The following is a 27,963-nucleotide window of genomic DNA, read 5'->3' as shown; positions in this document are numbered from 1 at the left end:
CAGGGGCAGCCTTCTCCTCCTCGCCAGACCTCCACATGGGCAAAGGACAGAGGGCATCCCAGGTCCTGGGGCACAATTCACTTGCCCTTGTGCCCTGCCCGTTCCTTCCACAGAGCCCCCTGTGCAGGGCCAGGGCTAAGTGCCACCAGCTTGGCCTGGCAGAGCACGAGGGATGCTTGGGGCATGGCAGGGCTCCATGCAGCCATGAGGGTTGGCTCTGACTCCAGCGGTGCCTCCATTGTCTCTCCCCCCGCAGGAGGTTGAGTTCCTCACACTGCGGGAGGCCCTGTCCTTCGTCTCCCTCATCGATGGCTACTACCGGCTGACAGCAGACGCCCACCATTATTTCTGCAAGGCAGTGGCTCCCCCCCGGCTGCTGGAGAACATGGAGAACCAGTGTCATGGACCCATCAGGTGGGGATGGTGACGGGATCCTGGCCAGCAGTGGCGCCGCCTGACTAGACCACAACTCCCCTGCCAACTTGGCAACCCTAGGCTCTAGAGTCCTGGGGGCAGGGAGTGAAAAATACGCTCTGCGGGAAATGTCAAGTAATCATTTAGGTAGGACCTACACAAAAACAATGCTTGCTATTCCCCCCTTATGGCTCTGAAGGGGCACTGCACTTGTTCTGTTCACCAGGGCTGTGCTGAAATAGAAGGAGGGAGATGATGCTTGAAGAAGGAAATTGATTTTTTAAGGGAAAGTGTTTTTCTACAGGGGGGTAGTATTCCCAGCTCTGGGAAGGAGTGTGATCTAGTGGTTAGAGCAGGGAAGGTAGCCAGGACTCCTGGGTTCTAGACTTGCTTCTACCAATGACTGACTCCTTATGAGGTATCATTAATATTTGTAAAGGGCCCGGAGAACCTTCTCTGGAAGTATCATCAAAGGGGAAAAGATCCCAGCTAATTCTTGTGAAAGACCCCCGCTGCCTTTCACGTTGTGTCTGACTCGCTAGGGTGCCAAATACCGCAGCTCCTCTTCCAAACGGCGGAGCCAGAATCCGGAGGGGAGGCAAAACCCTTCACTGCAGGCAAAGCATCATGCAGCCATGTGCCAGGGCTGGGCTCTGTGGATGCTCAGTGAGTCTGCAGTATCTTAAAGGGGCAGTACTGAGTATAGCTGTGCTCGATCCCGTGGCTGAGGGCTCTGGTTGGTTCCTGGCGGCTGAGACCTTAGCATGGTCCTGACACGGGCCTGGGCTTTGCAGGTCTGAGTTTGCAGTGAAGAAGCTGGCAGTGAACGACGAGGGAGTCTACCTTCTCCGCCGTAGCCCGCAGGACTTTGACAGCTACTTGCTCACTGTCTGCATCAAGGTAAGACATCGCTATTGAGGGGACCTGTCCTCTGCTGGCTGTCTGGGGAGCAGGGGGATGCCAGGCTGCTTCCCAGAAGCTGTTCGGCATCACAGAGTTTATTCAGGCTTCCCAGCCCTGTGCCGGGGAGGACATCTACCCAACAGGGACCAGTGGAAGTTTTGTCCGGGATTCCCCAGTGACCCCTCCAGGCTGGAAAGGGTCAGGCTGAGTCAGCCAACCAGAGGGAGGAGAGAGGATCTGGAACTGGGATTCAGTTCTCACCTGGGACAGATGCTGGGCGTGGCCCCCAGGGGAAAGACCTGGCATGGATTTCTCTGCCTTGGTCCCATCCCTGGCTATGTAGATAACTGCCCTTCACGGACTGCGGTCTATGTGGGGTGTCTCAGAGCCAATGATGCCCAACTCCGTGGATGGTCCAGGACCCCTTCTACCACTCCTGCCCGCTAAGCGGACTCTGCCTTTAGCATCAGGGAGCCCATGCATCTCACTTGGGAAGTGCAGTCCCCAGCTCCTAGCGCCTGCTGGCCCAGACCCCGGACTGGTGGTTCTTGTGGCTGGTGGATCCTTTGGGTCACACGTGGTACCGCTGGCTAACTGCCCCCGATTTCCTCTCCCCCCATGCAGACTTGCTTTGGACGGGATTACAAGGGTTGCCTGATCCAGAGGGACAAGGACAGGAGCTACTCCCTCTCCGGAGTTCCCAGGCGCTTCTGCAGCCTCCAGGAGCTGCTCTGCACCTACCAGAACTGCACCCTGCACGCCGACGGGGTGGCCCTGCGCCTGGGCACGTGCTGCCCTCCCCGGCCCAAAGGTAGAGCCAGGGCGTGGCACCAGCTGGATCTAGACTCAGGGCACATGGGGGGCCAGACCCGTAGGTGTGAGCCAGGTGCTGCCTGGCCAATGGGATGGAGAGGGGAGGGATGTGGAAACCAATGGCCGTTCAACAGTCTGTGATGTCACAGCGGTGGGTGTGGCCAATTGGGGGCGTGGCCAGCAACATTTAAAGCCCAGTTGTGCAGGCTGCCCTGCGGGCACCGCTGAGGACCATTGCGCCAGCTGGAGACTCTGGAGGATGTCCCCAGTCTGACCCCCCAAGCCATGTATATCCAAGGCCAAGCCCTGGGTCTAACTGGGGGAGCGTCGTCCCCCTCCCTTCCCCTGCTAAGCCCCTGGGCTGAGCAGTAAGGGAGCATCTGAGAATTACATGGCGAGGACCACCCCCCCATGCTATGGTCCCTGCAGATGCTTCCCCTTCCCTCTCCTCTCCCTCCAAGAAAAATCCAACCTGCTGATCGTGAGAGGCAGCTGCTGCCAGCTCCCCGGGTCCCCCGCTGCGCCACGCCGCAGTGTCAACCAGATGATGTTCCACAAGATCCAGCCGGAGAACCTGACGATGGTAAGTGTGGGGAGGCAGGGCCTACGCCAGGGTCTGGCTGGGCAGGGGGACAGTCCCTGCCCCTCCTCTCCTAGCCACATTTCTGGATCAAACCCAGAAGGGGGCGACATGCCCAGGACTCCTGGGTCTGCCCAGAATTGGGAAAGAAGAAGTATGTTCTAGGGTTAGAGCAGGGGCCTGGGGGAGGCGGCTCAGGACTCCTGAGCTCTTGTCCCAGTTCTGAAAGGATTGTGTGGACTAATGGTTACAGCAGGGGATGGAGTGGGGAGGGGCATTGTCAGGACTCCTGGGCTCTGGCCCAGATTCACCATGTGACCTTGGAGGAGTTCCTTCCCCACTCGGTACCTCAGTTTCCCTCTCTGTGAAATGGGCAACATTGAAGGCAAAGGCCTGATCCTTTCGCCCTGGTGTAAACTAGGAGTAGCTTGCAGGCACAGTCCTCTACCTCACTCACCATCCCTGCTGCTCCAGTGCCGATGGCAGAAACAAAGGGAGACAGGCAGCAGGGCCATGCCCTGCTCCCACACCGCTCCTGCCTGCGAGAGGAGACAGACACCAGGGTGATAGGCACAAGAGGGCAGGGATTTCCAGAGGAGGCTTGTGGGAAATAGGTGGGTGCCCAGCTCCCAACAAAGGGGGCACAGAAGGCTTGTGCCCTGGCTCCAGGGGGAGCAGGGTGGATGGAGGGGGGGTGCCCCCTGGTTATATATCCCCTCCCCCCCATCTCCTCGCTCTTGCTCCTGACAGTGCGAGAACCTGGGCCAGGGATCCTTCACCAAGATCTACCGGGGCATCAAGCGGGACCAGGAGGACAATGAGTGTCATGAGACCGAAGTCCTGCTGAAGGTGATGGACAGCAGCCATGGCAACTGCTCCGAGGTGAGGCCTGGGGTGCTTGGGGGGCAGGGAGCCCAGCGTGGGGCAGCCTGGCCCTAGAGCAGCTAAGCCAGAGACAAAGCAAGGGAACAGGGAGCCCAGCTCAGCCTTACCCTGATCCTCCCTCCATTCCAGTCCTTCCTCGAGGCCGCCAGCATCATGAGCCAGATCTCCCACAAGCACCTGGTCCTGCTGTACGGGGTCAGCATCAAGGAAAACAGTGAGTAGCGCCCGCGCCGAGGCCTTTCCCAGGATGCTGCCCAGAGCAGGCGCGTGGCTGCGAAGGCCCCTGGATCAGTAGAACAGGGAGGTGGCCTGGCAAAATGCCAGGTTCTTGCTCCACCGTTTATGCTGCTCACACTCCCAGCGTCAATACTGGTCAGTTTCACTTCCTGAGACTGGAATCCAGGTGTCCTGGCTCACAGTCACTTCTCCCATCACCAGCTGTCCCCTGCTCTAACCACTAGCTCACACTCCCTCCCAGAGCTGGGAACAGAATTAGCTCAGCAGTCCCGACTCCCAGCCCCCCACCAGATTACAACCTGCTCCCGGGGCTGGGGACAGAACCCAGGAGTCCCGACTCCCAGCCCCCCACCAGACTACACCCTGCTTCTGGGGCTGGGGACAGAACCCAGGAGTCCTGACTCCCAGCCCCCCACCAGACTGTCCCCTGCTCCTGGGGCTGAGGACAGAACCCAGGAGTCCTGACTCCCAGCCCCCCACCAGACTACACCTTGCTCCCAGGGCTGGGGACAGAACCCAAGAATCCTGACTCCCAGCCCCCTCTAACCCACAGCCCATTCCTGGGATTGGGGAGAGAACCCAAGGGTCTTGACTGCCTTTCCCACTCCCATTCTAACGCTCAGACCTAACTATGCCCCCAGAGCTAGGAACACAGGAGTCTTAATTCCCTGCTGCTTTCGCCACTAGCTCCCCTCCCGCCCCCAGAGCTGGGGCCAGTGTTGCAGTGTCCATGTTTTTCACTCCATAGAGGAAAAACTTGTTAAAGTTCCCCCCAAAATACATATGGTGAGATTTGTGAATCAGACTCACTAAAACATTTCTGTTGGAAGACAGCATGGGGCACTGGAGCTGTGGGGGAGTCAGGACTCCTGAGTTCTAGTCCCAGCTCTGGGAAAGGAGTGGGGCCCAGTGGGCGGGGACTCAGGACTCCTGGGTTCTATTCTCCTGACCCAGCAAGATATCCTAAGGACACAACCAGAAGCTCCTTGCAGGTATTTGTGATACAGGCACCATCCCCCCTGGGCTGAGTCAGGGAAACTCAGCTATGTAGCCGAGCGGTCCTTGCCCAGCCTGCTGTCCTGAGATGCTGATCCCTGCCCCTCCCATGCAGGTATCATGGTGCAGGAATATGTCAGGTTTGGCGCACTGGACATCTACCTGAAGAAAAACCAGTCCGGGGGCAAGGTAACAGCCAGCTGGAAGCTGGAGGTGTCCAAACAACTGGCCTATGCCCTCAACTTTTTGGTAAGCTGGCAGATGACTCGTGGTCAGCCCCCTCCCCAACCACCTTGCCAATATCTCCTTGATCAGCCAAGGTCAGCACACCCTCCTGGGGCCCTGCAGGCAGGCACTCTGGTATTTACAAGGAGTCAAAACCTGTGAGTTTAACCCTAACCCAGGGCAGTTATTAAACCTGAGAATGACTCATCCTGCTCCTGACACACACACATCCAAATTCACCCCTCCCTGGGGTTTCCCTCATGGTTAACTTCAGTAATAATAAGAATCCATCGCTCTTACCTAGCACTTTTTATCAGTTGATCTCAATTACAGGATCATCAACCTGTTTTATAGAAGGGGAATGTGATGGAGTAGGGACTGTCTGTGTGGGGAACGGGAAAGCAGGGGATGTCTGTAGGTGAGGGACAGGTAGTCAGGTTGTAATGTGAGCCGGCAGGGGGGAGGGGGAGCTGCTGGGCTGGGCGGGGGAAGAAAGGAACAAAGGGTTTTGGGAGTGGGCCGGAAGGAGGGAAAGAGGCCAGGACTTTTGGGTTGGGCCTATGGGGGAGGAATTTTCAGGGTCCCTAGCTGGATCCAAGCACCCTGAACCCCCAGAAAAAGGATCATGGAGGGGGTCCCGGGAAAGTTGTGCCCTGCAAGCCTCTGCTGTAACCCTTGTTGTTTTCCGCTTTCCCAAATAAAACCTCTGTTTTTTAACTGGCTTGTTATAAAAGTCACTTGTGGGTTCCCCCAAGGAAAGAGGGGTGCAAAAGGGGCCCAGAACCCCGGTTTGAACAAACCTTTTGGTGGCAAGCCGGCGGAAGAAATAACTGCACCCCGTGGACGGCGCTTTCCCTGCAAAAGTAAATGAACCTGGGACAGTAAAACGAAGGGGTGAATTAACCCCTGGGAGTTTGTTGTGGGGCCCCCCCAGTGAAAGGACTTTGCCCAAGTAACAGGTCCCCCGGGGATTGGCAGCGAGGCGGTTCCCCAGGGGCGGAGGAAAGTCTGCAGCTCGACCCTGGCAGAGAAGGGTGGTGAACCTCAAAAAAGGGCCTGGTGCATAGGGGTTCCCCCGGAAAACCGTGGGGAAGCGCGAGCACCCCGAACCTGTGAGATGGCACAGCAGGAAAAGATGTAAAACGCCAAGCGGCCCGCAGTGTGAACCTGCTGGAAAGGCCTTTGTTGCAAGCAGAGGGGGCTTTTGCGCAAAACAGGGAAAAAGACTGAAACGAAGGAACCAAGCTTTGATTTGCCCACTGGAGGGAGGAACCCGAACCCCTGGTTCCTTCTGAGGGAAAGCAGCCCAGGCAAGAATTGCAGCGGCAAAAGTTCCCCACCAGTGCTTTCCCCCGGGGGAGTGGGGTTTCCAGACGCGGGATGAGGGGGGCTTTTTCCCGAGACCCCACTTTTCCTAAAGCCCCTAGAGGAAAGGGGCCGGGGAAGACCAAGCAGAATGCCGAAGGGGCACCGTGACCCCCCCGGGGCCCGGCAAAAGGGGATCCCGGCCCCAAAAAGCGAAGCTAACACCCCAGCAGGGTCCTCCCCGGCGAACCCTCCGACAGCTATTTGTGAAGCCAAGCCCGTGGGGCTGGAAGGAGGAAAAGGAAGTTTTGAAAAGAACGGGAGGAAAAGCTCGAGTTTTTTAAAAGAGCAAGAGTGGAAGGAGAAAAGGTGAACCAGCCCGTAAACATGAGGGAAAAGAACCAGCCGTCACCCATGAAGGAGAACCAGCCGTAAACCATGAAAGCTGGGAAAAGGGAAGAAAGGAAGGAAACCAGCGTAAAAGAAGCTTGGAGGAGAAAAGGAAGAAAAACCAGCGTAAAAACCAAAGCTGGGAAACTGGCCCAGCTGGAAGGAGCCAGTGAGCCCCGGCTGCGGTGAGTGAAGGGGGGACCCAAGGTCCCTACACGAACTTTTGAAAAGCGCTTTGCTTTGCCCCCCCGGCGTAAGGGAGGGGGGGGACATAGATTTACCCTTCCCTTGAACGGCCTTTGTGAGAATTTGGGGGGCCCTGCGGACGCCCTCAAGGGGTTGTGGCCCTGCCAAGGAAGGAATCGGCGTTTCTTCACCCCCCCTTTTACCTGGGAAACTCCCACGTCCGTGGAGGTTGGTACACCGGACTGGAAACAGGGCGGAGGGCGGGGAACTACGAAAAAACTGGTTCAAAGGCCCTCTCTCCGCGAGTTTGTGGCTGGACTCCTGAAGTGTACGGGAAAAAAGGTTACCGGAGTCAAGCGTGTAAAACCCGTTGAGGATTCACAATTCTACAAATGGGTTCAAAACGGCGCCGAGGGGTATGCCCCGCAAGTTGGGAACAGCTGGGGGCCCAAACTCAAAGGGAAGGATTGCTGGGACCTTGGTTTCATACTGGAGCACCTGTATGGAAGCCAAAATTTGCCCCATCCGGACTTCTAGCTTGAGGTGTTGAAGTGAACAGAGCGAGACGCAGAAGCAGCCAAACGGGGACCGGGAGAATGCCGGTGGACGCCAGGGAACTGCCGACCCCATGTGGGAACCCAGCAAGGGAATGGCAGGGAAGGAGTCTCGAAGGAGCAAGGCCGCCCTCCAGCGCAGGGGGGGGAGAGTAGATTCATCATGGGGAACCTCCCAGCGGGGGGCCTATGGAGAAAGACCCCCCAAAGGGGACCATCCCGTTGTCAGGGGGTTTCCCTCCCGAACCCAAGTTTCCAGGGGACCAGAGGGAACATGGGGCCTGGTCTTATCAATGTTGGGCCAAAAACGAGGGCACACTACGGGAACCAGTCCCCAGTCCTCAGAGGACAAGACCCAAGGCCAAGGAACCCAACCCGCAGGAGGGGGTGGACCCCAGGGTTTGAAAAACCCCAATTCGGAAAGATGGGGGCTAAAACCCTCCCGGGAAGGGAGGGGGCTGGGCAAAACATTTTTACCACCCTATTGGAAAGGGAGGGAGGAAGGGGCCCAGTGCAAGTGCCTCCTCTGGGTGGGCTGGAAAGCGCCAGCCCTCTGGGTTCTTAAGTTTTTTACCCCGGTGGGGCGGGCGGGGGCTGCCCCTCCGGAAAGCAAGGTTGGGCATTTGTTATTCCCTGGGAAGTAGATGGGGAAGTGGAGGTCAACGGGTACTGGAACACGGGGCGCAGAAGGTGACGGCTTTTGCCCCGGCCCGAAGGTGGTGGGCTTTTTCAGATCGGTGGGCGGACCACGCCCTACCTACCCTGGATGGGCCGGGGGGACCCCATTTCAGGGGTGCCCCCGGGGCAAAGATTTGCATCTGAAGGTTGGGGGGCCCAAGGAAGGCCCCACAGGATTGGGGTACACCTCAATACTTCCCCACAGAAACGTTGTTAAAAATGGGGAGGGATTGACGGGACTGGCCTTAGGTAAGGCACTTCAGAAAAGTGCCTCTGGTGTGGGACTCGTTAAGTCAGGAGTCGCCGGCAAAGGGCCCATTGCCAACCCCGAACAACGGGGGGGGAAAGGGTTACTTTTTTCAAGCCTGAAGTGCAAAGGACCCCTAACCCTGGGGCGGGGAAGCGGGTCCAGGGGCCAAAGGCCCTCAGAGAGGCTCTGCGGGACCTCAGGGGCCCCAGCCAGCAAGAAGAGAGGCTGGTCCCCCAAATCCTGGTCCCAGCTCTGTGAGTTTCCAGGGCGGAGTTGCAGAAAAGATCCCTTCCCTTGCGGGAAGCCCAAGGGCCCAGGGGCCTGACCCTTAGTTGCGGGAACAGGGACACCCTTGGAGGAAGAGGTTTGCCAAGGAGGAGGTTTCCTTGTTTGGGAGAAGGGGGTTCCTGTACCGAAGAATGGGGCCTCCCTTGGTCTTCCTGAGGGGTCATCCAACCCCTGCCTCTGTTTTCCCTCAACCCTCTCCCTTCTTGGTCTTGTCCGACTTCTGTATCCAGGCCTTCGCAGCCAGGCGCAGAACTTTCTGCTCAATGGCACCGAAAGTCCACTCGGCGGATAGGAGAGAGAGGCTGTCTCTCTGGGTTGCTGTGTGGCAAAAACGAGGGTGGCGTCCCCGCGACCTATGCAACAGTTTAACTCTCCTAGCCACCACCCCTCGATGGGCAACTTTTCTTCCCTCCTCTCTGACTGTCAAAGTTTCCTCCTTTGGGAAGTCCGCCGGCCCGGCCAAAACAAAATGAGAAACAACGCCGTCCTTCCCCTTTCGCAGTGGCCCTGCCTCCCTGGCTCAAAACGGTCACCAAGGTGCGAATGCGTCATTGGAAACCCTTCCACTAGGCCCCCTTTTGTCCCCGCCTGCCTTGGCGGGCCCCTGGGCCGGGCAGAGGCGGAATCAGGATCAGGGCCCACAATCTGTCCGTACAAGGATGGGTCCCCCCCCCCCCGGGGTACGCTCTGGGTTAAGTTAAGGTGCCATTTGGGACTAGCAGGAATCAAGATGTCCCCCCCCGGCATGCCCGCATGTGACCCCCCAAGAGCGTTGACTTGGGGAGGTTGAGGAGGGGCCCGAAGTCCTCAAGGGCGCGTTCTCTCACATAACGTGATGTGAGTTGATTGTGCGATCCAAACATTCGCGGAGCAAGCTTAAAATCCACAAGTTTACAAAGATGCGTGGGTTCCTCTTTTACCTTTTGTCACCTTCCTGGGGGTCTAAAGCCCGCTCAGGGTAGGTACCCACCCGCGAGAACTTGTCTGACCAAGGGCACGAGGAAAGGCTTCAGCGGAGAGATTATAGGTTTGCTGGCCCCGTTAGTCTTGTTGTTGTGTCCTACCGCAATGAACTTTTCCGAGCCCCCCTGGGACCTTGGTTGAGCCATTGAATAGAGATCTCCCCCTCAGGTTCAAAATATCTCTGTGAAACCATGTGCGGATAGTCGAATAGCAATTTTCAATTGACAGGCCCTCGCCTTCTGAGCCACCAGGAAGGGGCCCCATTTGCCTTTGGAAGGGAAACAATCCCGCCCGCTTCTCCCCCTGCCTGGCCGTCACTATTACTTTTCTTGTGAGAGAGAATTTGTTGTTTTCTTTTTTCTTAAAAACACATGGGTTGTTCCCCTGTGGAAAAAGGGGAGAAAAGTGATGGTTTTCCCCCCCGTGGAAAAGTGGAAGGAGGTAGTTTTCCCCCCTCCTCTCTTCCGCATTACCCACTTTTCACCTGGGCGAAGGCCAGAAAACATGGGACAACCGCAGCGAGAGCTGGTAAAGGAGAACGCCACACCATGCTCCACAACCTGTTCTCGTAGCAGCAGCAGGGTTCATCACCTAATAGGCCCTACCCCGCCCCCCTCGTCCTCCCCACCCAATTCCAATGGCCAATGGTGAACGAAAGGCTATTGACCCTCGCCACTCTTCCAGAGATATCACAATCACATAGAGCGAAAGGCATGGCAGGGATTGAGGAGGAAGAGAAGATATAACCACTTCTCTCCCCCTTGGTGCCCAGACTGAATTTGGGGGAAGGGGGTCGGTTGCTGGCTAAGCGGGTTGGGAAGCCTGCCCCTGGGGTAGAAACTGGTGGCAATCCGAGTGAGGTGTCCTCTGGGCTGCACCATAGATGCCAGCCTCCTGCGAGTTTTTCCCCCCATCTGCCCCTTAATCGCCCACAGGTGGAAGGGGGATTGCCCGGAAGAGGAGCCCAAACACCCTCCCCCCACTTTTTTTTCCACGGGAAAAACCATCAACTCCCCCTCCCCTCCCCTTTTCCAACAGGACCTTTTTTTTAAAAAAAAAAAATCTTAAAAATAAGAACCCCAGCAGGGAAAAAGGGGCGGAATTTCCCTTCCCAGCAAAATGCCCCTTCCTGGGTCCAGAAGGAAACCCCCTTTTCCAATTGAAATGGCTTTCATCAAAATAATGCAGTCCAGGAATAACTGGGGAAATTTTTTCCATCAAGTCCCCCAAGCTCTGGGGAAAGTTCCCATTTGGCTTTTTAGACAAAAAACAAAAGCAAAAAACATTTGCCAGGCCTTCCTGGCTGAGGTCAGGAAAGTGGGGAACGAAGGGGCCTTAGACCCCCAGAAAGGCAAAGGTTAAAAAGAACCAGGCATTTTAACTTAGTGGGATTTTCAAGAGCTGAACCGAATTTATAGGGGGCCCCGCCGACAAAACCAACATCAGTGAAACGCTTGGGGGCCCCTGGCCCTACCCCCATAGCCTCTGGGGGAAACTGACCATGACCTCCGGGACCCTTTCTTTTGATCCCCCCTTGTAGCCAATGCCACGTTAAACTGAACAGTCCCCTGGAGCGCCCGAAACGCTCCTCTCGACCAGTCCACACTTGCTCAGGCTTAGATTACGGGAAGACGAGGAGGTTATGTAGGTGGCGCGCGGAGCGCGCAGGAGGGGTACCCCGTACCTATACCCACTGCCCCAGCGGCGCCGACCCAGGCCACCGCCAGCCATCAAGCACGAAATACCAAGCGGGCCCCTAGCTGATGCTTTTCCCCCCAATGCACGCAATTCGCGGCAGCCCCAGACGCCCGCACAATGGGTCCAACCTTGTGCAAGTCGCTCGCAGACCAGCCAGTCTTGATTGACGGCGAAAGGAACCCAGCTTTGCGGTGGCCGGGCCTCGGGGGACCCCTCCCCACTCCTCACCATATACCAGGGCATAAACTAATTCTGACAAAGCAGAACTTCTCTGTCATGGGGGTAATGCAAGATACCATGTGAGCACAACGTCCAACGGTTTCTTCCCGGATGCCATACCCACCCCACTCGGTCTTCTGCCAACTCTCACCACTACACTACCCGAGAGCAAACCAGTGCCCAAGGAGCGCCGTGGGTAAGGAAATAACGCCAAGCCGCGAGGGCAACTGCCCTAACAGTCGCACCATAGATCCCCTATTGTATATTCAATGCACGGCAAAAGATCGGGAGGCACTATGGAAGACAAGAGAACCACGGTACATGAGGGACCAAATGTAGGGAGGGGGTAGGGATATCTGACCAGTGTGGGGAGCACAGCGTGGGGTTTTCTTAAGCTTAGACTCACCCCTTACCGACTCTAATAACAGAGGGCAAACACTAATGCCAAGACAAGGAATCGTTCAGGGCCGGGCCAAATGGTGTCCGCCCTCTCTCTTGCAAAATAAGTTGAAGCACAAATCATCTCTTCTTCCCACAACAAGAGGTAAGGGCCGAAAACGAGGTACCGAGATCGTCTCCTCGAAAAACCACTCCCCACTTGTTCCCGACTCGAGCCCCGCCCCAGGTTCCCTTGGGGGTCCAACTGAATGCCAACTCCAGGGCCACCAGGGGAATGCGGTCCCGAATGCAGCACTGCCCAAGGACAAACACCCAATTGGGTTGGGGTGGAAGGCAAAGCTTTTCTGCCAACGTGGCCAACCCTGGTAACTGTCGCCAGGTGTCCCGCCTGCCCCAGCGTTCCAGTCACCTTGCCAGAGCCCCAGCACAGGGGTGGGGTTTAGAATCCTAAAATTTGACCGCTCCTTTTGTGCCTTAAAATCCCATTTGAAAAATAGATGGAGGCTCCCTAAATCTCCTGGGCATGGCCGGCCTGAAGCCCACAACAATGCCCAAGTACCTTCAAGATCTTGTGCTTAAGCTTTTGCCCCAATGCTCAAGTTTCCCCCCTCCTGTGCAATGGGGATCGTAGCCCCTGCCCCCTGCCCATAATATTGCAAAAGACTGTGAGGTGCCCAGAATACTTCCGGTGGATGGAAGCCAGGGAGGCCCGAAAGGAATCCTGAGGTCCCTTTCCTCAGGGAGACAAAGCGGTACCGTTTTCCAAGGAGCCCTCTTCTCCTTGGGCTTGAAAGCAAGGGATGGGAAGGATTGTGCAGAGGTCCAGATAGAATATCAATTTGTCCCCCTCTACCTATGAGTTCCCACTAATGAGTTCTTATGATTCCACTTCCCCCAAGGATGACTTTTCCCCTTCCCCAGCCTCTCAATGGGTGGTTTTGAGTCTGAAATGGGAGCCCAGCAAGGGCATGCTCCCACCCCGGAAACTTACTTTTCCCTGCCCAGCCAACGGTTGGAGGGCTGACTCCAGGGTCCCCGCCCTTAGCTTTATGAATAAGGGGCGCTGGTGGCCCCCACTGGTGGGCTCCCCCTCCCTGGCCAGCAGAACCTCCTTAGCAAAGAGACCGTTGCGCCCGCACCGATCCTTCTTATCCTCCTCCGGGGAAGAAGTTGGAGGTGGTCCGTTTGCGAATGTTCAGCAGTGAACAGCCACAGTGTGTCCTCTTAATTTCCCCATTCACAGGCTATTGGGCCTGGGAGCTGTTTCTTTATCACTCACCCAATTGTCCCCCCTCTTTAACAGCAGAAAATCTAGGGCCTTTGATTGCCAAGGAGTACTGAAAAGTGCCAGAGAACATGCAAGCTGGCAGAGACCTAATTTCCTGCTGGCTCACCCCCTGGCCACCAAGACCAGTGGCCGATCCAGCACCCACCCCAGGAGGAATCAAAATGCTTTGATTGCCTGCAGAGGGGAAATTAAGGCTGGCCTGCAAGCCTAGAAATGGTCCCAGAGCCAAGCGGGAAGGCTGGGCCTGTTTAAGGTAGTGTAACACTAGTTCAACAGGAATTGGGATCCCAGAAGATTTGCCTTTCTATTCCCTGGTTTCTTTCACTGGGCCCCCTGTGGGAACCTTGGGGTAAGTCACTGCCCTCCTTAGCTTCCCAGTTCCCCGTTCCAGCGAGTCCCCCTGCCCGCACCCCTCTGTTCCTGGGACCACAGTGAAAAACAGAAGGTTTATTGGACAGCAAAGAACACAGGTTACAGCCAAGAGCTTGGCAGGCAACAACTCCCGACCCCTCACTGAGTCCTCTGGGTTTTCAAGGGTGCTTGGATCCCAGCTAGGATCCCTGAATTCCTCCCCATAGCCCAACCCAAACGTCCTGCCCCTCTCCCTCCTCCGGCCCACTTCCAAACCCTTTTGTTCCTTTCTCCCCCGCCCAGCAGCTCCCCTCCCCCCCTGCCCGCTCACATTACAACCCTGAAAAACTACCTGTCCCCACCTACAGACAATCCCCTGCCTTTCCCCGTTCCCCACAACAATAGAACAGTCCTACTCCATCCCAACAACCTCTCCCCACTTCGGAACTTGACTGAGAGGGGTCCCTGCCCTTGCCACAAGTGGACCTCAGGGAAAGTTCAGGGCCCCCTTCCGGGACAAACGCGGTCCCGCTATCAGGTTTGGCACGTCTCCTTCACTAATGGAACCCACGTCCCAATGTCATTAAGTTTCTGGCAGGAAGCAGGCCCTTCCACCTCAAGGACATTGGGCAGTTGGCTCCTTTCATCTGTGCAGCCAGGTTCGGGGAGTGGTCTGGTGTACAACGGTGAAGTGTCCGCCCAAAGAGAAAGCTCTAGCTCTTAAGGGGCCCACAACCATGGCCAGCATCCTTCTCAGATGCCGCGTTAAGTTTTGCCTCCCCGGGTAAGCAGCTCTTACTCAGGTACACGATGGGGTGCCTCTTCCCCCTTTTTTTTCATCCTCCCTGCATTTTAACACCGCCCCCCAGGTCCCTTGTCTGAGGATCGGTGGAAACACCAATAAAGGGTTTTTTGTTCAAAAATCGGGTTCACCAGAACTGGGCCACTGACCAGAAAGCCTCCCTTCAGCGCCCCGGAAGCCTTCCCCCTGCGGCTACGGCCAGTCCAGATTACCTTGTCTTGGCTTCCACCTTTTTTGCAACAGTTTCCCAGTGGATGGGGCCAGCTTATATGGTGCTACAAGGGGGCACGAAACCCTTTCGATAGTATCCCGCCATCCCTAAAGGCCCCTGGGACCTGCCTTCTTGTTTGTGGGCACAGGCCGTTCTGATCACCTCCACCTTGGCGGGTTCTGGCTTTCAGGCAGCCCGCTCCCCCACCCGATGGCCCAGGGTAAGAAAATACTTCCCCATCCCCACCGTTGCCAACTTCCCTCAGCCTCTTTTACGGTTTAACCCAGCCCCTCCCCGAAATCGTTCGTTTCGGACTTTGGAAACCTGACCACATTGTCCCTCCCAGGTTCCCTGGGGCTGAAAGACCCCCAGATGTTTTCGTCCAATATAAGCCACCATCGCAAAACTTCTCTCAATCCCTCAGACTGACCACAGGCCGCTGGAGGTGGGCCGCCCGCTCCCTTGTAGGCAAGGGCCCAGGGTCAAAAAACTTCCGGTAGAAGCCCCCAGAGGGAGGAAATAAAGGACCGGATTTTTCAGCCCTGGCACTGCGGTCCAGCGGCAAAAACTTGCCCAGTAAAGCCCCCTTTGGGGTAAAAGAAATCCCCATTGGGGTGGAGGGTACCGAGCCCCCACCCCCAGTTTTTTTTCTAGGAAGCTCCTCCATCAAGGCCCCTCGGGGCCACTCAAATGGGGGTTTAGCCATCAGAATAAACGGTGATGGGCAATTGAGCTTTTCGAATAGTCCCGCACACAAAAGAACCGAATTGACCCCATCCCTTTTCTTGGGGACAGCACCACTGGCGAGGCCCCAAAGGGCCCTGGAAAGACCTTGCTGGATCACCCCAAAAGCCCCAGATGTTCCCCGACCCTCCCCTTTCCAGTCCCCTGGGGGCCAAAGTTTTACCCAGTGACCCGAAAAGGGGAAGCAATCTTAATAGGGGAAAATGTGGGACCCATGATCTCCACCCTGTGGACAGTCCCCCCCCCAAATTAGTGCCCTCCAGGGCCTGGGTGTTGAAACAGCTTGTCGGTACAGAAATGCAAGAACCACCCTCTTTGGATCCTCAGCGTTGCCTGGCCCCACGACTGTCAGCTGGAAAATTTTCAAGAGAGGGGACTGGCCTCCAGCGGGGGAAAAACCCAGCTTTATTTGGTTTCCAGGGAAATAGATTCCAACCAAAGGGTCCCCATCTCCCCTTGCCCCCCCCCAGTGGGTTCCCCACAACACGGGCCCAAACACCCACAATTCCCCTGGTCATAGTATGGTTTCATCATGTTTTCAACATGGTAACACCGCCGGTGTTTGGCCCGGGGTTTGACAGCTCACCATAGTTTTAAAAACCAATCATTCAGTTTTTTGCCCCTTGGAAAATAACCTTGAAGCCCTTTCCAGGCGGCCCTGGGAGGTTTTTGGTCTTTTCTCTCCTCACCAGGAAATTGAAACTCACCTGATCCCCGGTGGCCAAAGCTCGGGCCCCTGGCCCGTGAGCGGTCAATACCAGCACCTTCTGCCCCTTTGCATCCTGGGCCTTCGGCGGGCCCAGATTCCCTCCCCCTGGCAAGGCCCCATGGAGCCTTTCGGCCAGTCCTTTTCCCCGGAGGTCAGGAAACATACTCCAGCCACTGGACCTCTTCCCTCGGGAAGTGGCCTTCCCCCTCCATTTCATCTCCTCCATCGCAAGGTCCAAGGGGCCCCTTAACTCGCCTCCCAATACAAAACAAGTTTCGAAAGGCGAAAAACCCGGTAGACCTCCTGGGGTTAACTTCCCTGTCACGCGAAACAGCAAGGTGGGAAGGTTAAGTAATTTTGTCCCAATCCCCTGAACGGGGCTGGTTTCCATAAATGGTTTTTTAAAGCAATCATCTTCCAGCGCCCGTTTGGAACCTTTTTTCCACCCACCCCCGTTGGACCCTGGGTATTACCCTGGAGGCCCAGTTGATGCTGCACCCACATTTTCTGCCCATAAAGGACCCGGAGCAGGTTCGACAATGGAAGGTTTTGGACCCTGGAAACCGTTTAAAGAACCCTCTGGGAACCCACCCCGGCTTGAAAAATCCGTCAAGCAGCCCCCGGCAATCTTGCCAAACTTTTGGTAAAAATCCTTGCTTCCGATAGAGGACCAAAGGGCCCCCACCGCCCTCGGGGTAACGAGTTGGCAAATCCCACCACCAACCAGGAATGTAATTTTTTTCCCCTGACCCCCGGGTCCATCTTGCCTTTGAAGGAGGTCCCCCCAACTTGTTCCCATGGCACCTTCTGGAAAGTTCTTTCCCTTAATAAGGGTAAAGGCCCTCAAGGCTGCCTTTTCCTCCTTGTCCTGGGCCTTCCCCCACCCTCTGGCAAAAGGGAATTCCACAGAAATTGGGGCAAGTACGTTCCGGAACTGGGGGGGTAAAAAGACCCCCAGGCCCAGTAAAAGTTTCTGTGCCAAGCCCTCCTTGCCCTGGTGCGCCGGATTTTTCCCCTGGTGGTCCCCTGCGAGAGGGAAAAATGTCCCCCCCAAATGGGGCCCAGGTCACAGCCAACTTGTGCGAAAACTCCTGGGGAACCAACCCAGCTTTTTTTGCCCCTCCCTGATTCCCCCATGAAATCACTCCCCTGGGGGAGAGGTCGGCATGGGGGCTATTGCAAAGACAAAAATGGGAAATAACTTACTCCACCAGAGTCATCTCTCAGTCCTTTATGTTGTAATCTAAAATATAGAGTCAGTCCGCCCTAGCAAATATGGGGCAAGTTTGTACTACAGACCGTGAACGAGTTAACAGAGAGCACAGCTGCTCATCCATGTATCCGATCCTCACAGAAATGATGAGCTGCATGCCATTCTAGGGGGTGCCCCTGCAACAACCCCCCCGCCGTTGCTTCCTCTCCTCCTCCAATCCCTACCTGGGCTACGTGGCAGTTACAGGGTCCCCCCATTTGTGTGATGAAGTAATAAGAATGCACGGAGTAACATGCAGGAAATGAGGGGGAGGCACTGACAGCTTATTATAGTGAGACATTAAAATGAGGGAGAAGGCAGCCTCCCACTGCTATGGATAGTCCAGGCAGACAGAATCTTTTCTTTAGACATGAAGCGGCGGGGGGTACCTGATGGAAAGCTCAGCCCCAGATTGACTATGAGGAAGCAGTTACCAGCCATTCGTGTACCATCTGCCGGGAATGACCGGGAGTTCCATTCCCATTTTTTAACCCAGGCGCCTGGCGCGACCGCAGCTGAGGCCAGCCAGGAGCACTCATGGGATGATGATCAAGACATGGATATCAGTCCATATTTTTGTACCGTCTGCCATCGGGAGGGGAGGGAGGGATGCTGGTGTTCAGCACTGCCAGCCTCACCCGTTCTACCCAGCAGCATGCCAGTAGACATAGGGTGACATTGAAAAAAGGACGAGAACAACGTTTTTTTTTCCTTTTTCTTTCCGGCAGGGCGAGGAGGGTGTAGTAAATTGACGGACATACACCCTGAAACCACCCCGGACAAATGTTTTGACCCTTCAGGCCGGTTGGGAGCTCAGCCAAGAATGTCAAATACTTTTTCGGAGACTTGCAGGGGACTGTGGGATAGCTGGAGTCCTCAGTACCCCCTCCCCCTCCATGAGCGTCCATTTGATTCTTTGCTTTCCGTTACGCTTGTCACACAGCACTGTGCTGTGGACTCTGTATCATAGCCTGGAGAATTTTTTCAAATGCTTTGGCATTTCAATCTTCTGTAACGTAGCTCTGATAGAACAGATTTGTCTCCCCATACAGCCGGATCTGATCCAGTATCTCCTGTAACGGTCCTCTCGGAGCCTTTTTGGATTTTGGGACTGCAATTGCCACCCGTGCTGATCAGAGCTCCACGCTGGCAAACAGGAAATGAAAATTCAAAAAGTTCGCGGGGCTTTTCCTGTCTACCTGGCCAGTGCATCCGAGTTCAGAATTGCTTTCCAGAGTTGCGGTCACAGTGGTGGGCACTGTGGATTAGGGCGCACGCAGAGGCCAATAACTGTCGATGTGCAGCCTAACACTAACCCTAATTCATGAGACATGGCAATTACCGATTTCAGTACGCACTCCCTCTCGCGGGAAAGGGAGTGACTACAGATACCGGTATAAGAGCCCTTTATCACCGATATTAAGGGCTTCCTTATTGTGGATGGGTCGCAGGGTTAATTTCGTTTAACGCTGCTAAATTGGTATAAATGCGTAGCGTAGACAAGCGCCTTAGTGAATAACCAAATTTACGTTTAACGGTTTCACCTGCGGGCTGGACCTTGCTGAGCTATTCTAGTTCTGTGCTGTGGCAGGATATTTCAGATGGACTTGGTCATGTGGGAGCAGTGACAACAGCTATAGAAACTGATCGACCGAAATTTTAATCCTACAAATGTAATTGTTAGTGCTTTGAAAATAGGGTCATGGTGAAATCACACACTACCGATTCTAGCAAGTTAGACGGAGGTAAAATCCCTAATTTCAACTTACAACCTATACAACGGATAGCTTAAGATTTGCATTGATTGACCTCCCACAGCTCTGAGTTGATATCAGTGGGAATTTGCGGGCACAACAAAGAATTCGGGATCAGAGAGAGATAAAATATATACCTTGTCTTATTACAGAATCCCTGTGGCTTTCATCATGACGCCCCTATTTTTTGAGGGCACTAAAAAATTTTGTTAGTAACTCTTGCGAGTCGATTTCTAGTCCCTGTAGCAAGGCAAAGAAAGCTCTGGACGTATTGCGTTCTGATAAATTGGAAAGATCTGCTTGTCCCAGTCCCGCAGTGATCTACACTGTAAACTTGTGAAAGCCTCCAACCCGAGCCTGGTCTACACTACGGGTTTAAAGCCGATTTAGAGGCCCTTTATATTGATATAAAGGGCTCTTTAAACCGGTTTCTGTACTCCTTCCCGAGAGGAGTAGCGCTGAAATCGTATTGCCATATCGGATTAGGTTAGTGTGGCCGCAAATCGACGGTATTGGCCTCCAGGCGGTATCCCACAGTGCACCATTGTGACCGCTCTGGAAAGCAATCTGAACTCGGATGCACTGGCCAGGTAGACAGGAAAAGCCCTGCGAACTTTGAATTTCATTTCCTGTTTGCCCAGCAGGTGGAGCTCTGATCAGCACATGGGTGGCGATGCAGTCCCAAATCCAAAAAGAGCTCCAGCATGGACCGTACGGGAGATACTGGATCTGATCGCTGTATGGGGAGACAAATCTGTTCTATCAGAGCTCCGTTACAGAAGACGAAATGCCAAAGCATTTGAAAAAATCTCCAGGCTATGATACAGAGTCCACAGCACAGTGCTGTGTGACAAGCGTAACGGAAAGCCAAAAGAATCAAATGGACGCTCATGGAGGGAGGGAGGGGGTACTGAGGACTCCAGCTATCCCACAGTCCCCGCAGTCTCCGAAAAGCATTTGCATTCTTGGCTGAGCTCCAATGCCTGTAGGGTCAAACACATTGTCCGGGGTGGTTCAGGGTATATCTCGTCAATTTACCCCCCTCCCCCGCCCGTGAAAGAAAAGGGAAAAAAATTGTTTCTTGACTTTTTTTCAATGTCACCCTATGTCTACTGCATGCTGCTGGTAGACGCAGGGTGCTGCAGCAGCTGAACAGCAGCATCCTCTCCCCTCCCTCCCCGTGGCAGACGGTACAATATGACTGATATCTGGTTTGTCATCATCCCCTTGTGAGTGCTCCTGGCTGGCCTCAGGTGAGGTTGGCCAGGGCGCCTGGGTAAAAATAGGAATGACTCCCGGTTATTCCCGGCAGATGGTACAGAATGGCTGGTAACCGTCCTCATCATAGCAACTGGGGGCTGAGCTCCATCAGCCCCCCACCTTTCATGTCTAAAGAAAAGATTCTGTACTGCCTGGACTATCATAGCAGCGGGAGGCTGCCTCTCCCTCATTTTATCTCACTAAAAAGTCAGTGAGGCTGCCTCCCCTCTTATTCCTGCAGTCAGTGTTTCTTATTCCTATACACTTCATCACACAAATGGGGGGACCCTGCAATGGTAGCCCAGGAGGGATTGGGGGAGAGGGAAGCAACGGGGGGTTGTTGCAGGGCACCCCCCTAGAATGGCATGCAGCTCATCATTTCTGCAGGATCTGACACATGGAGCAGCTGTGCTCTCTGGTACACTGGTTCTCTAGTACGCTTGCCCATATTCTAGGCAGGACTGACTCTATTTTTAGATACAACATAAAGGAGGAATGACCTGGGAGTCATTCCCATTTTTGTCTTTGCGCCCCAGCCGACCTCAGCGAAGGTCAGCCAGGAGCACCCATGACAGCAGCAGACAGTACAGAATGACTGATAACCGTCATCTCATCGCCAACAAATGGCATGGCAGATGGTACAGAACAACTGATAACCGTCTCTGCTATCTTGCAAAGGCAAATGAATGCTGCTGTGTAGCGCTGCAGTACCGCCTCTGTCAGCGGCATCCAGTACACATACGGTGACAGTGACAAAAGGCAAAACGGGCTCCATGGTTGCCATGCTATGGCATCTGCCAGGGCAATCCAGGGAAAAAGGGCGTGAAATGATTGTCTGCCGTTGCTTTCACAGAGGAAGGAATGAATGATGACATTTACCTAGGATCACCTAGACACTGTTTTTGCACCATCATGCATTGGGTCTCAACCCAGAATTCAATGGGCGGGGAGACTGTGGGAACTATGGGATAGCTACAGGATAGCTACCCACAGTGCAACGCTCCAGAAATCGACGCTAACCTCTGGTACATGGACGCACACCACCGAATTATTGTGCTTTGTGTAGCCGCGTGCACTCGACTTTATTAAATCTGTTTACAAAACTGGTTTATACAGAAAGGGAAAGCTGGGGAGTTGACACTGGTAACTAATCAAAGTGAGGGGTGTTTGCTGTTCCACTCTAGCTGGGAAAACTTAGAGCATTTACAGGAGGACAGTTCTACATTCGGCAAGAGGGTACAGATCTGGGAGATTCACAGCTGATTTCTATGGTTTGGAGCTAGATTATTGCCTCACTGACAGATGGAAAGGAAGCTTTCCCTCCTACTACAACTTAAAGTAAGGCCTTCTGTTGAGGAGGAGGAACATTCAGTCAATGACACAACTTGTGCAAAAGAGTCAGGTGATTCTGGCTACTTTAGCCAGCAATGTAAAATATCTGACAGACTTTAGTTTCCCTTCAGCTGTACTTAAAAACAGCTGGAATGCAGGCAGTTTATTAATAAAGGGGTCTGTAAATTAGGTGGGACTACTTGGATTGACTAATTGGCGCTAATTATTCTAGCCTGGTTAGCCTAGAACACTGAGGGATAGAATTGATCATGTTTATAGTTGCCCATAACAATGAGAGAGATTATGTGAGGCGAGCACTACAGGTGTCCTGGTTTGGTAGCAATTGTATATTAAGGCAGAAGAATGGAGGTATTAGGTGCTTTGAAAACAGGGAAGGCAAGAGAAGCTGTGAGTTAGAGGTGGTAGAAGCTATAAGTTAGGGGAAAGGTAGAGAGGATGGCTGTAGATAGGGACTGCTCAAGTTCATTAAGTAGTTTGCCATTCCCTTAGTGTGGAATGGACACACACTAGCCTTGTTAACTGAGTTGACATTTCCCAGCACTTCAACCAAAACACACTGTTTTTAGGTAAAAATATAAAAAAAGGTTTATTAGTACAGGAAGATTTTAAGTGATTATATGTAGCAGGCATAGAGATCAGACTTGGTTACTTCAGACTGCAAACTTATTTTGTTTCTTAGTTTACAAACTATAGCAGGATTTTGAAATCAAGCAGCGCCTCATCCTGCAGATGGTACAAACAGCTCACAAATCTCTCAATACACAGACTGGATTCCATTCCAGCCTGGAACAACCCTTCCCCATTTCAAAGTCTTTGTCCTCCAGATGTTTTCCTCCAGGTGTTTGATTTGGGGTTAGGGAGGCCAAGGATGATGGCACTTCCCCTCTTCTATATTTTCTTCCAGCTTGCTGGAAGGATCTTTGTGTGACATGGGAATCAGGCAGTCCCACTAGTCAAGAAGTCTCCACTGCATACATGATTTAAGCCTCTGGGATGGCCGCTGCAAGAGTGGATTCCTTTTAATGCGTCATCAGCACATCTGGCTGGTCCTTTTGTTGCAGTTAAAAGGTTGGCTGTGGGGCATTCTCCCAACCTCACACATATTTTCAGTAACATATTTTTATAGCAATGCTTCATAATGTCACATATAATAATACATACACATCCAACCAAGATATTAATTTTCAGCAGATCAAGACTTTCATACTTTCAATACAATTATATAAACAGAGGTGAAATATGGGGACTTCCAGAGTGCTACTTTGAGGTACCGAGTGTCACGGTCTCTATTTCTTTTCCCCTTTAAAGTGATAATACTTTCCTATTGCCCAGAAAGAAGGCAGCAGAGGTGGCACTGAGCGAGTGAATCGTTGAAGCTGCACTTTGCTGGAAGAGTTTCATGCTTAGTTCTTGAAAAATCTTCTAATGGTGGTTGATAAGTATAGCACTGTATCCAGCTTGAGGAACATGAAGCGTGGGGCAGGGAGGGTGTGAAGATGTTGGAGGGGACCAACGTAATCCTTCAGAGAGACCTTTTTTAAACTACCTGCCATTATGATATACCTTTCTGGGCGGGTCAAAATGGCTCTTTGTGTGAGTGTTTTAATGAGCCCGTGGAATGGCTCTTCTCAAGGCGGCTCAGTGCACCCTGAAGTGGAGAAACGTGCTCTAGTGGATAGGCCTGGGCAGAGGGAGTCAGACCTGGGTTCTGTATCTCACTCTGCTGCATTGACCTGCTGTGTGAACTTGGGCAATTCATCACTTCCTCCCACTCTCTGTCTGTCTTGTCTATTTAGACTGCAAGTTCTTCAGGCAGTTGTTTTCTCTCACTATCTAGTGTGCCACAGTGCCTAGCACAACGGGACCCTGATCCTGGCCCTATTGTAATGCCAATAATTCAGGGAAGAGAATTCATCCACCCACCCATCTTTCAGTTTGGTGGTGAATTTTAACCAGGGACCCTCCTGCCGCCTTCCTGCTTACTGCCCATTACTATATATCAGTGATCAGCCAGCTCCACTTTAATGTTGCTCCTTTAATTTCTAGAGTCTAGAAATTCTTTTCCCCTTGAGCAACCACTACTTAACCACCCCCTCACTTCTCCTTCACAAAATTATAATTCCAAAGTTATGCAGGGTCTTCCCTTGCCCCGATGGTATAATTAGGATTTTAATTAAATTTCTCAAGATGTATGTGTGGTAGGCTGTTACCCCCTCTTGTTCCAAACGACAATTGTGAAAGCTCTCATTCTCCTCCTCCTGGCATTTGCGGCTTTTTTGCCAGGCAGGGACTTGCCTCTTCCTTTCCTCTGATTTGTGCTGTAGGTAAGTGAGTTTGGACTGGAAAAGAAATTCCTCAGAAAGTCAAAAAATTTGCTTCCTTAGAACATAAGAACAGCCATATTGGGTCAGACCAAAGGTCCATCAAGCCCAGTGTGATGGAGTAGGGACTGTCTGTGTGGGGAACGGAAGCAGGGGATGTCTGTAGGTGAGGGACAGGTAGTCAGGTTGTAATGTGAGCCGGCAGGGGGGAGGGGGAGCTGCTGGGCGGAGGAGAAGGAGACAAAGGGATTTTTTTTTCGGCCGGAGGAGGAGAGCAGGACAGTTTGGGTTTGGGCTATGGGGAGGAATTCAGGGGATCCTAGCTGGGATCCAAGCACCCTGAACCCCCAGAAGGACTCAGTGGAGGGGTCCGGGAGTGTGCCTGCAAGCTCTGCTGTAACCTGTGTTCCTGCTGTCCAATAAACCTTCTGTTTTTCACTGTGGGTCCCAGGAAGAGGGGTGCAGGGCCAGACTCCGTGACAGGGAAACTGAAGCCTAAGGAGGGCAAGTGACTTACCCAAGGTCCCCCAACAGGCCAGTGAAAGAACCAGGAATAGAAGCCAAATCTTCTGAGTCCCAATCCTGTGCACTAGGTTACCCTACCTTAACAGCCCAGCCTTCCCGCCTTGCTACTGGACCATTTCTAGGCTTGCAGGCCAGCCTTAATTCCCTCTGCGAGGCAATCAAAGCATTTGATCCTCCTGGGTGGGTGCTGATCGGGCCCACCTGGTCTGGTGGCCAGGGTGAGCCAGCAGAAATAGCTCTGCAGCTGCATGTCTCTGGCACTTTCAGTACTCCGGCAATCAAAGCCCTAGATTCTGCTGTAAAAGAGGGACAATGGTGAGTGATAAAGAACAGCTCCAGGCCCAAATAGCCTGGTGAATGGGGAAATAAAGAGACACACTGTGCTGTTCACTGCTGACATTCGCAACTGACCACCTCACTCCTTCCCCAGGAGGATAAGAAGATCGTGCACGGCAACGTCTCTGCTAAGAAGGTTCTGCTGGCCAGGGAGGGGGACGCCACCAGTGGCAGCCCCCCTTTCATAAAGCTCAGCGACCCTGGAGTCAGCCTCACCGTGCTGGCCAGGGAAAGTAAGTTCCCTGGGGTGGAGCATGCCCTGCTGGCTCCCATCACGACTCACACCCCATGAGGCTGGGGAGGGACAGATGCATCCTTTGGGGAAGTGAATCATAGACTCATAGACTCATAGGTCAGAAGGGACCAATATGATCATCTAGTCTGACCTCCTGCACAATCCTTCCATCCCCTGCCTTTCAGCCAAGGAGAAGAGGCTCCCTTGAAACGTACCGCTTTGTCTCCACTGAGGAAAGACCCTCAGGATTCCTCTCAGGGCCTTCCCTGGCTCCCATCACCGGAGTATCTGGGCACCTCACAGTCTGCAATATATGGCAGGGCAGGGCTACGATCCCCATTGCACAGAGGGGAAACTGAGGCATGGGGCAGCTAAGGCACAGATCTTGAAAGGTACTTGGGCATTGTTGTGCTCAGCCCGGCCATGCCCAGGAGATTTAGGAGCCTCCATCTTATTTTCAAATGGGATTTAGGCACAAAGGAGCGGTCAATTTAGGATTCTAACCCCCACCCCTGTGCTGGGCTCTGGCAGCTGACTGGCAGTGGGGGCAGCGGGACACCTGGCGACAGTTACCAGGGTGCCCACGTGCAGAGCTGCCTTCACCCCACCAATGTGTGCTCCCTTGCAGTGCTGATCGACCGCATCCCCTGGGTGGCCCCTGAGTGCATCAGTGACCCCAAGAACCTGGCGCTCGAGTCGGACAAGTGGAGTTTCGGCGCTACCATGTGGGAGATCTTCAGTGGGGGCACCATGCCCACGAGTGCCCTAGATCCCCTGTTGGTGAGTCAACCCCTCTGCTCCCTGGAATCCCCCCTCCCATGGCTCTGAGGTCATTTCCCTCCTCTGTTCCTACTGCTGCTGCGGCTGGGATTTTACCAGCCTGGAGGTGCTGGGTTGTGTTGGCAGAGTGGGTCCGACCTGCAGTAACTCTCTGCCAACCCCATGGCAACTTCTCTGCAAAGTTCCTCTTTGGAGAGTCCCGGCCCGGCACAGCTGTTCCTTCGCAGTGCTGCTCTGGCTCACGGTCACCAGGTGGCGATGCGTCATTGGAAACTCACTAGGCCCCTTGTCGCTGCTGGCGGGCCTGGGCGGGCAGAGGCGGATCAGGATCAGGGCCCACAATCCTGTCGTAGCAGGATGGTCGGGGTCGCTCTGGTTAGTTAAGGTGCCATTGGGCTACAGGAATCAGAGTCCGGCATGTCGTTTCCCCCAGAGCTATGGGAGTAGGGCCAGCCCCAAGCGTTCACGTGATGTGAGTTTGTCGGCGCCCCAAAATCGCGATCAGCTTAAAATCCACAAGTTAAAAATGCTGGGTTCTTTTACCTTTGCCTTCTGGGGTCTAAGCCCCTCGGGGTCCCCACTTCCTGACCAGCCAGGAAGGCTGGCAAATGTTTTGCTTTTTGTTTTTGTCTAGCATGACTCCCAGAGCTGGGACTTGATGAAAAATTCCCAGTATCCTGTGACTTGTGATGAAGCCATTTCAATTGACAAGGCTCCTTCTGACCCCAGGAAGGGGCATTTGCTGGAAGGAAATCCGCCCTTCCCCTGCTGCGTCTTATTTTTAAAGATTTTTTTTTTTAAAAAATGGTTTCCCTGTGGAAAAAGGGGAGGAGAGTGATGGTTTCCCCGTGGAAAAAGTGGAGGAGGGTGTTTGGCCCCTCCTCTTCGCATCCCCCTTCACCTGGGGCGAAGGCAGATGGAAACTGCAGCTGGCTAGGAGACCCAAATGCCACAGCTTCTACCCAGGCAGGTCCACCTTTAGCCACCCGCCCCCCCTCCCCCCCCAATTCATGGCAAGGGGAATGGTTTCCAGCCTGTGCAAACTCAGCCTGGCCCCTTGGGAGATCACTGGGTGCCAAAGTGACCTGAAAAGCAGAGGGTGGTGTCTGGTACCAAGCAAGGGACGATCCAGAGGTGGGGACCCAGATAATTCCCCGGCAGTGCAATGCCTAACCCCCCCACCCCCTTTCCCCTGTCTAGAAACTCCAGTTCTACCAGAACAGCCTCCAGCTGCCGGCTCCCAAGTGGACGGAGCTGGCCAATCTCATCACCCAGTGCATGGACTACCGGCCGGGCTGGCGCCCCTCCTTCCGGGCCATCATCAGGGACCTCAACAGCCTGATCACCTCAGGTGAGTGCCCGGCCGGCGCACGTGGGGCAGGCTGCTGAGAACACGGGGGGTGGGATTGCAACAGACAGCAGCTCCCAAGCCAGACGCCCGGCGGTCATGGCCGAGATCCGGCACCCGCGGATGACGCTGGTCCCGTTTGCCAGGCTGACCATGGTCTCTCTTGCTTCTAGCCCCAGCCTGGCTGGGTGTGAGGCCGGGATGGCTCCAGGGCATGGCACCGAGCAGGGTACAGCTCCATGGGCAGGGCGGATGGGCCGGCACAGAGCAGCCAGCTTGCCCAGGCTGTGAATCCGGAGCCCTGCTTGCTTTTGGCTCGGTAGCGCCCCCTTCAGGACGATGCTGGTGCTGCCACTGCCCGGCGGAAAGCAGGAGCGGTTTGCAGCCAGAGGTGGCTGGGCGTGGGGGGCACCGGCGGGAACTGGCCCTGCAGCCTGACATGCCCGTCCTCCCCCGTTTCAGATTATGAGCTGCTGTCGGACCTGTCGCCCAGCGAGCTCCCAGCCAAGGATGGCTTCTGGGGCTACATCACAGGCCCAGTGTGCCAGGACCCCGCCATCTATGAGGAGCGGCACCTGAAGTATATGTGTGTGCTGGGCAAGGTGAGCCCCCCGAAGGAACCACAGCCAGGTCCTGCACCCCAGGCCCCAGCCTCCACGTGTGCTTTACGTTCACACCAAGTCACTCTGCGGGGCTGCATCTCTGCACTGC

General features: G+C 54.3%; 1 protein-coding gene across 2 annotated transcripts in view; it reads left to right on the top strand.

The window, feature by feature from the left end:
• The window catches only part of JAK3 (Janus kinase 3), a 43,057-nt gene that overhangs the window by 8,654 nt on the left and 6,440 nt on the right, over positions 1 to 27,963 (top strand). For both annotated transcript variants that reach the window (XM_032795287.2, XM_032795206.2), the window contains exons 8-18: positions 257 to 414; positions 1,209 to 1,314; positions 1,942 to 2,128; positions 2,592 to 2,713; positions 3,461 to 3,592; positions 3,725 to 3,809; positions 4,944 to 5,077; positions 24,984 to 25,122; positions 25,753 to 25,904; positions 27,105 to 27,255; positions 27,715 to 27,854. In XM_032795287.2, the coding sequence (XP_032651178.1) occupies positions 257 to 414; positions 1,209 to 1,314; positions 1,942 to 2,128; positions 2,592 to 2,713; positions 3,461 to 3,592; positions 3,725 to 3,809; positions 4,944 to 5,077; positions 24,984 to 25,122; positions 25,753 to 25,904; positions 27,105 to 27,255; positions 27,715 to 27,854 (1,506 nt within the window). The remainder of the gene's footprint in view (positions 1 to 256; positions 415 to 1,208; positions 1,315 to 1,941; positions 2,129 to 2,591; positions 2,714 to 3,460; positions 3,593 to 3,724; positions 3,810 to 4,943; positions 5,078 to 24,983; positions 25,123 to 25,752; positions 25,905 to 27,104; positions 27,256 to 27,714; positions 27,855 to 27,963) is intronic.

This window comes from Chelonoidis abingdonii, chromosome 11 (assembly GCF_003597395.2).
Source record: "Chelonoidis abingdonii isolate Lonesome George chromosome 11, CheloAbing_2.0, whole genome shotgun sequence".
Taxonomy (NCBI): Eukaryota; Metazoa; Chordata; order Testudines; family Testudinidae; genus Chelonoidis; species Chelonoidis abingdonii.
This window is presented reverse-complemented; position numbering and strand designations above follow the sequence as displayed.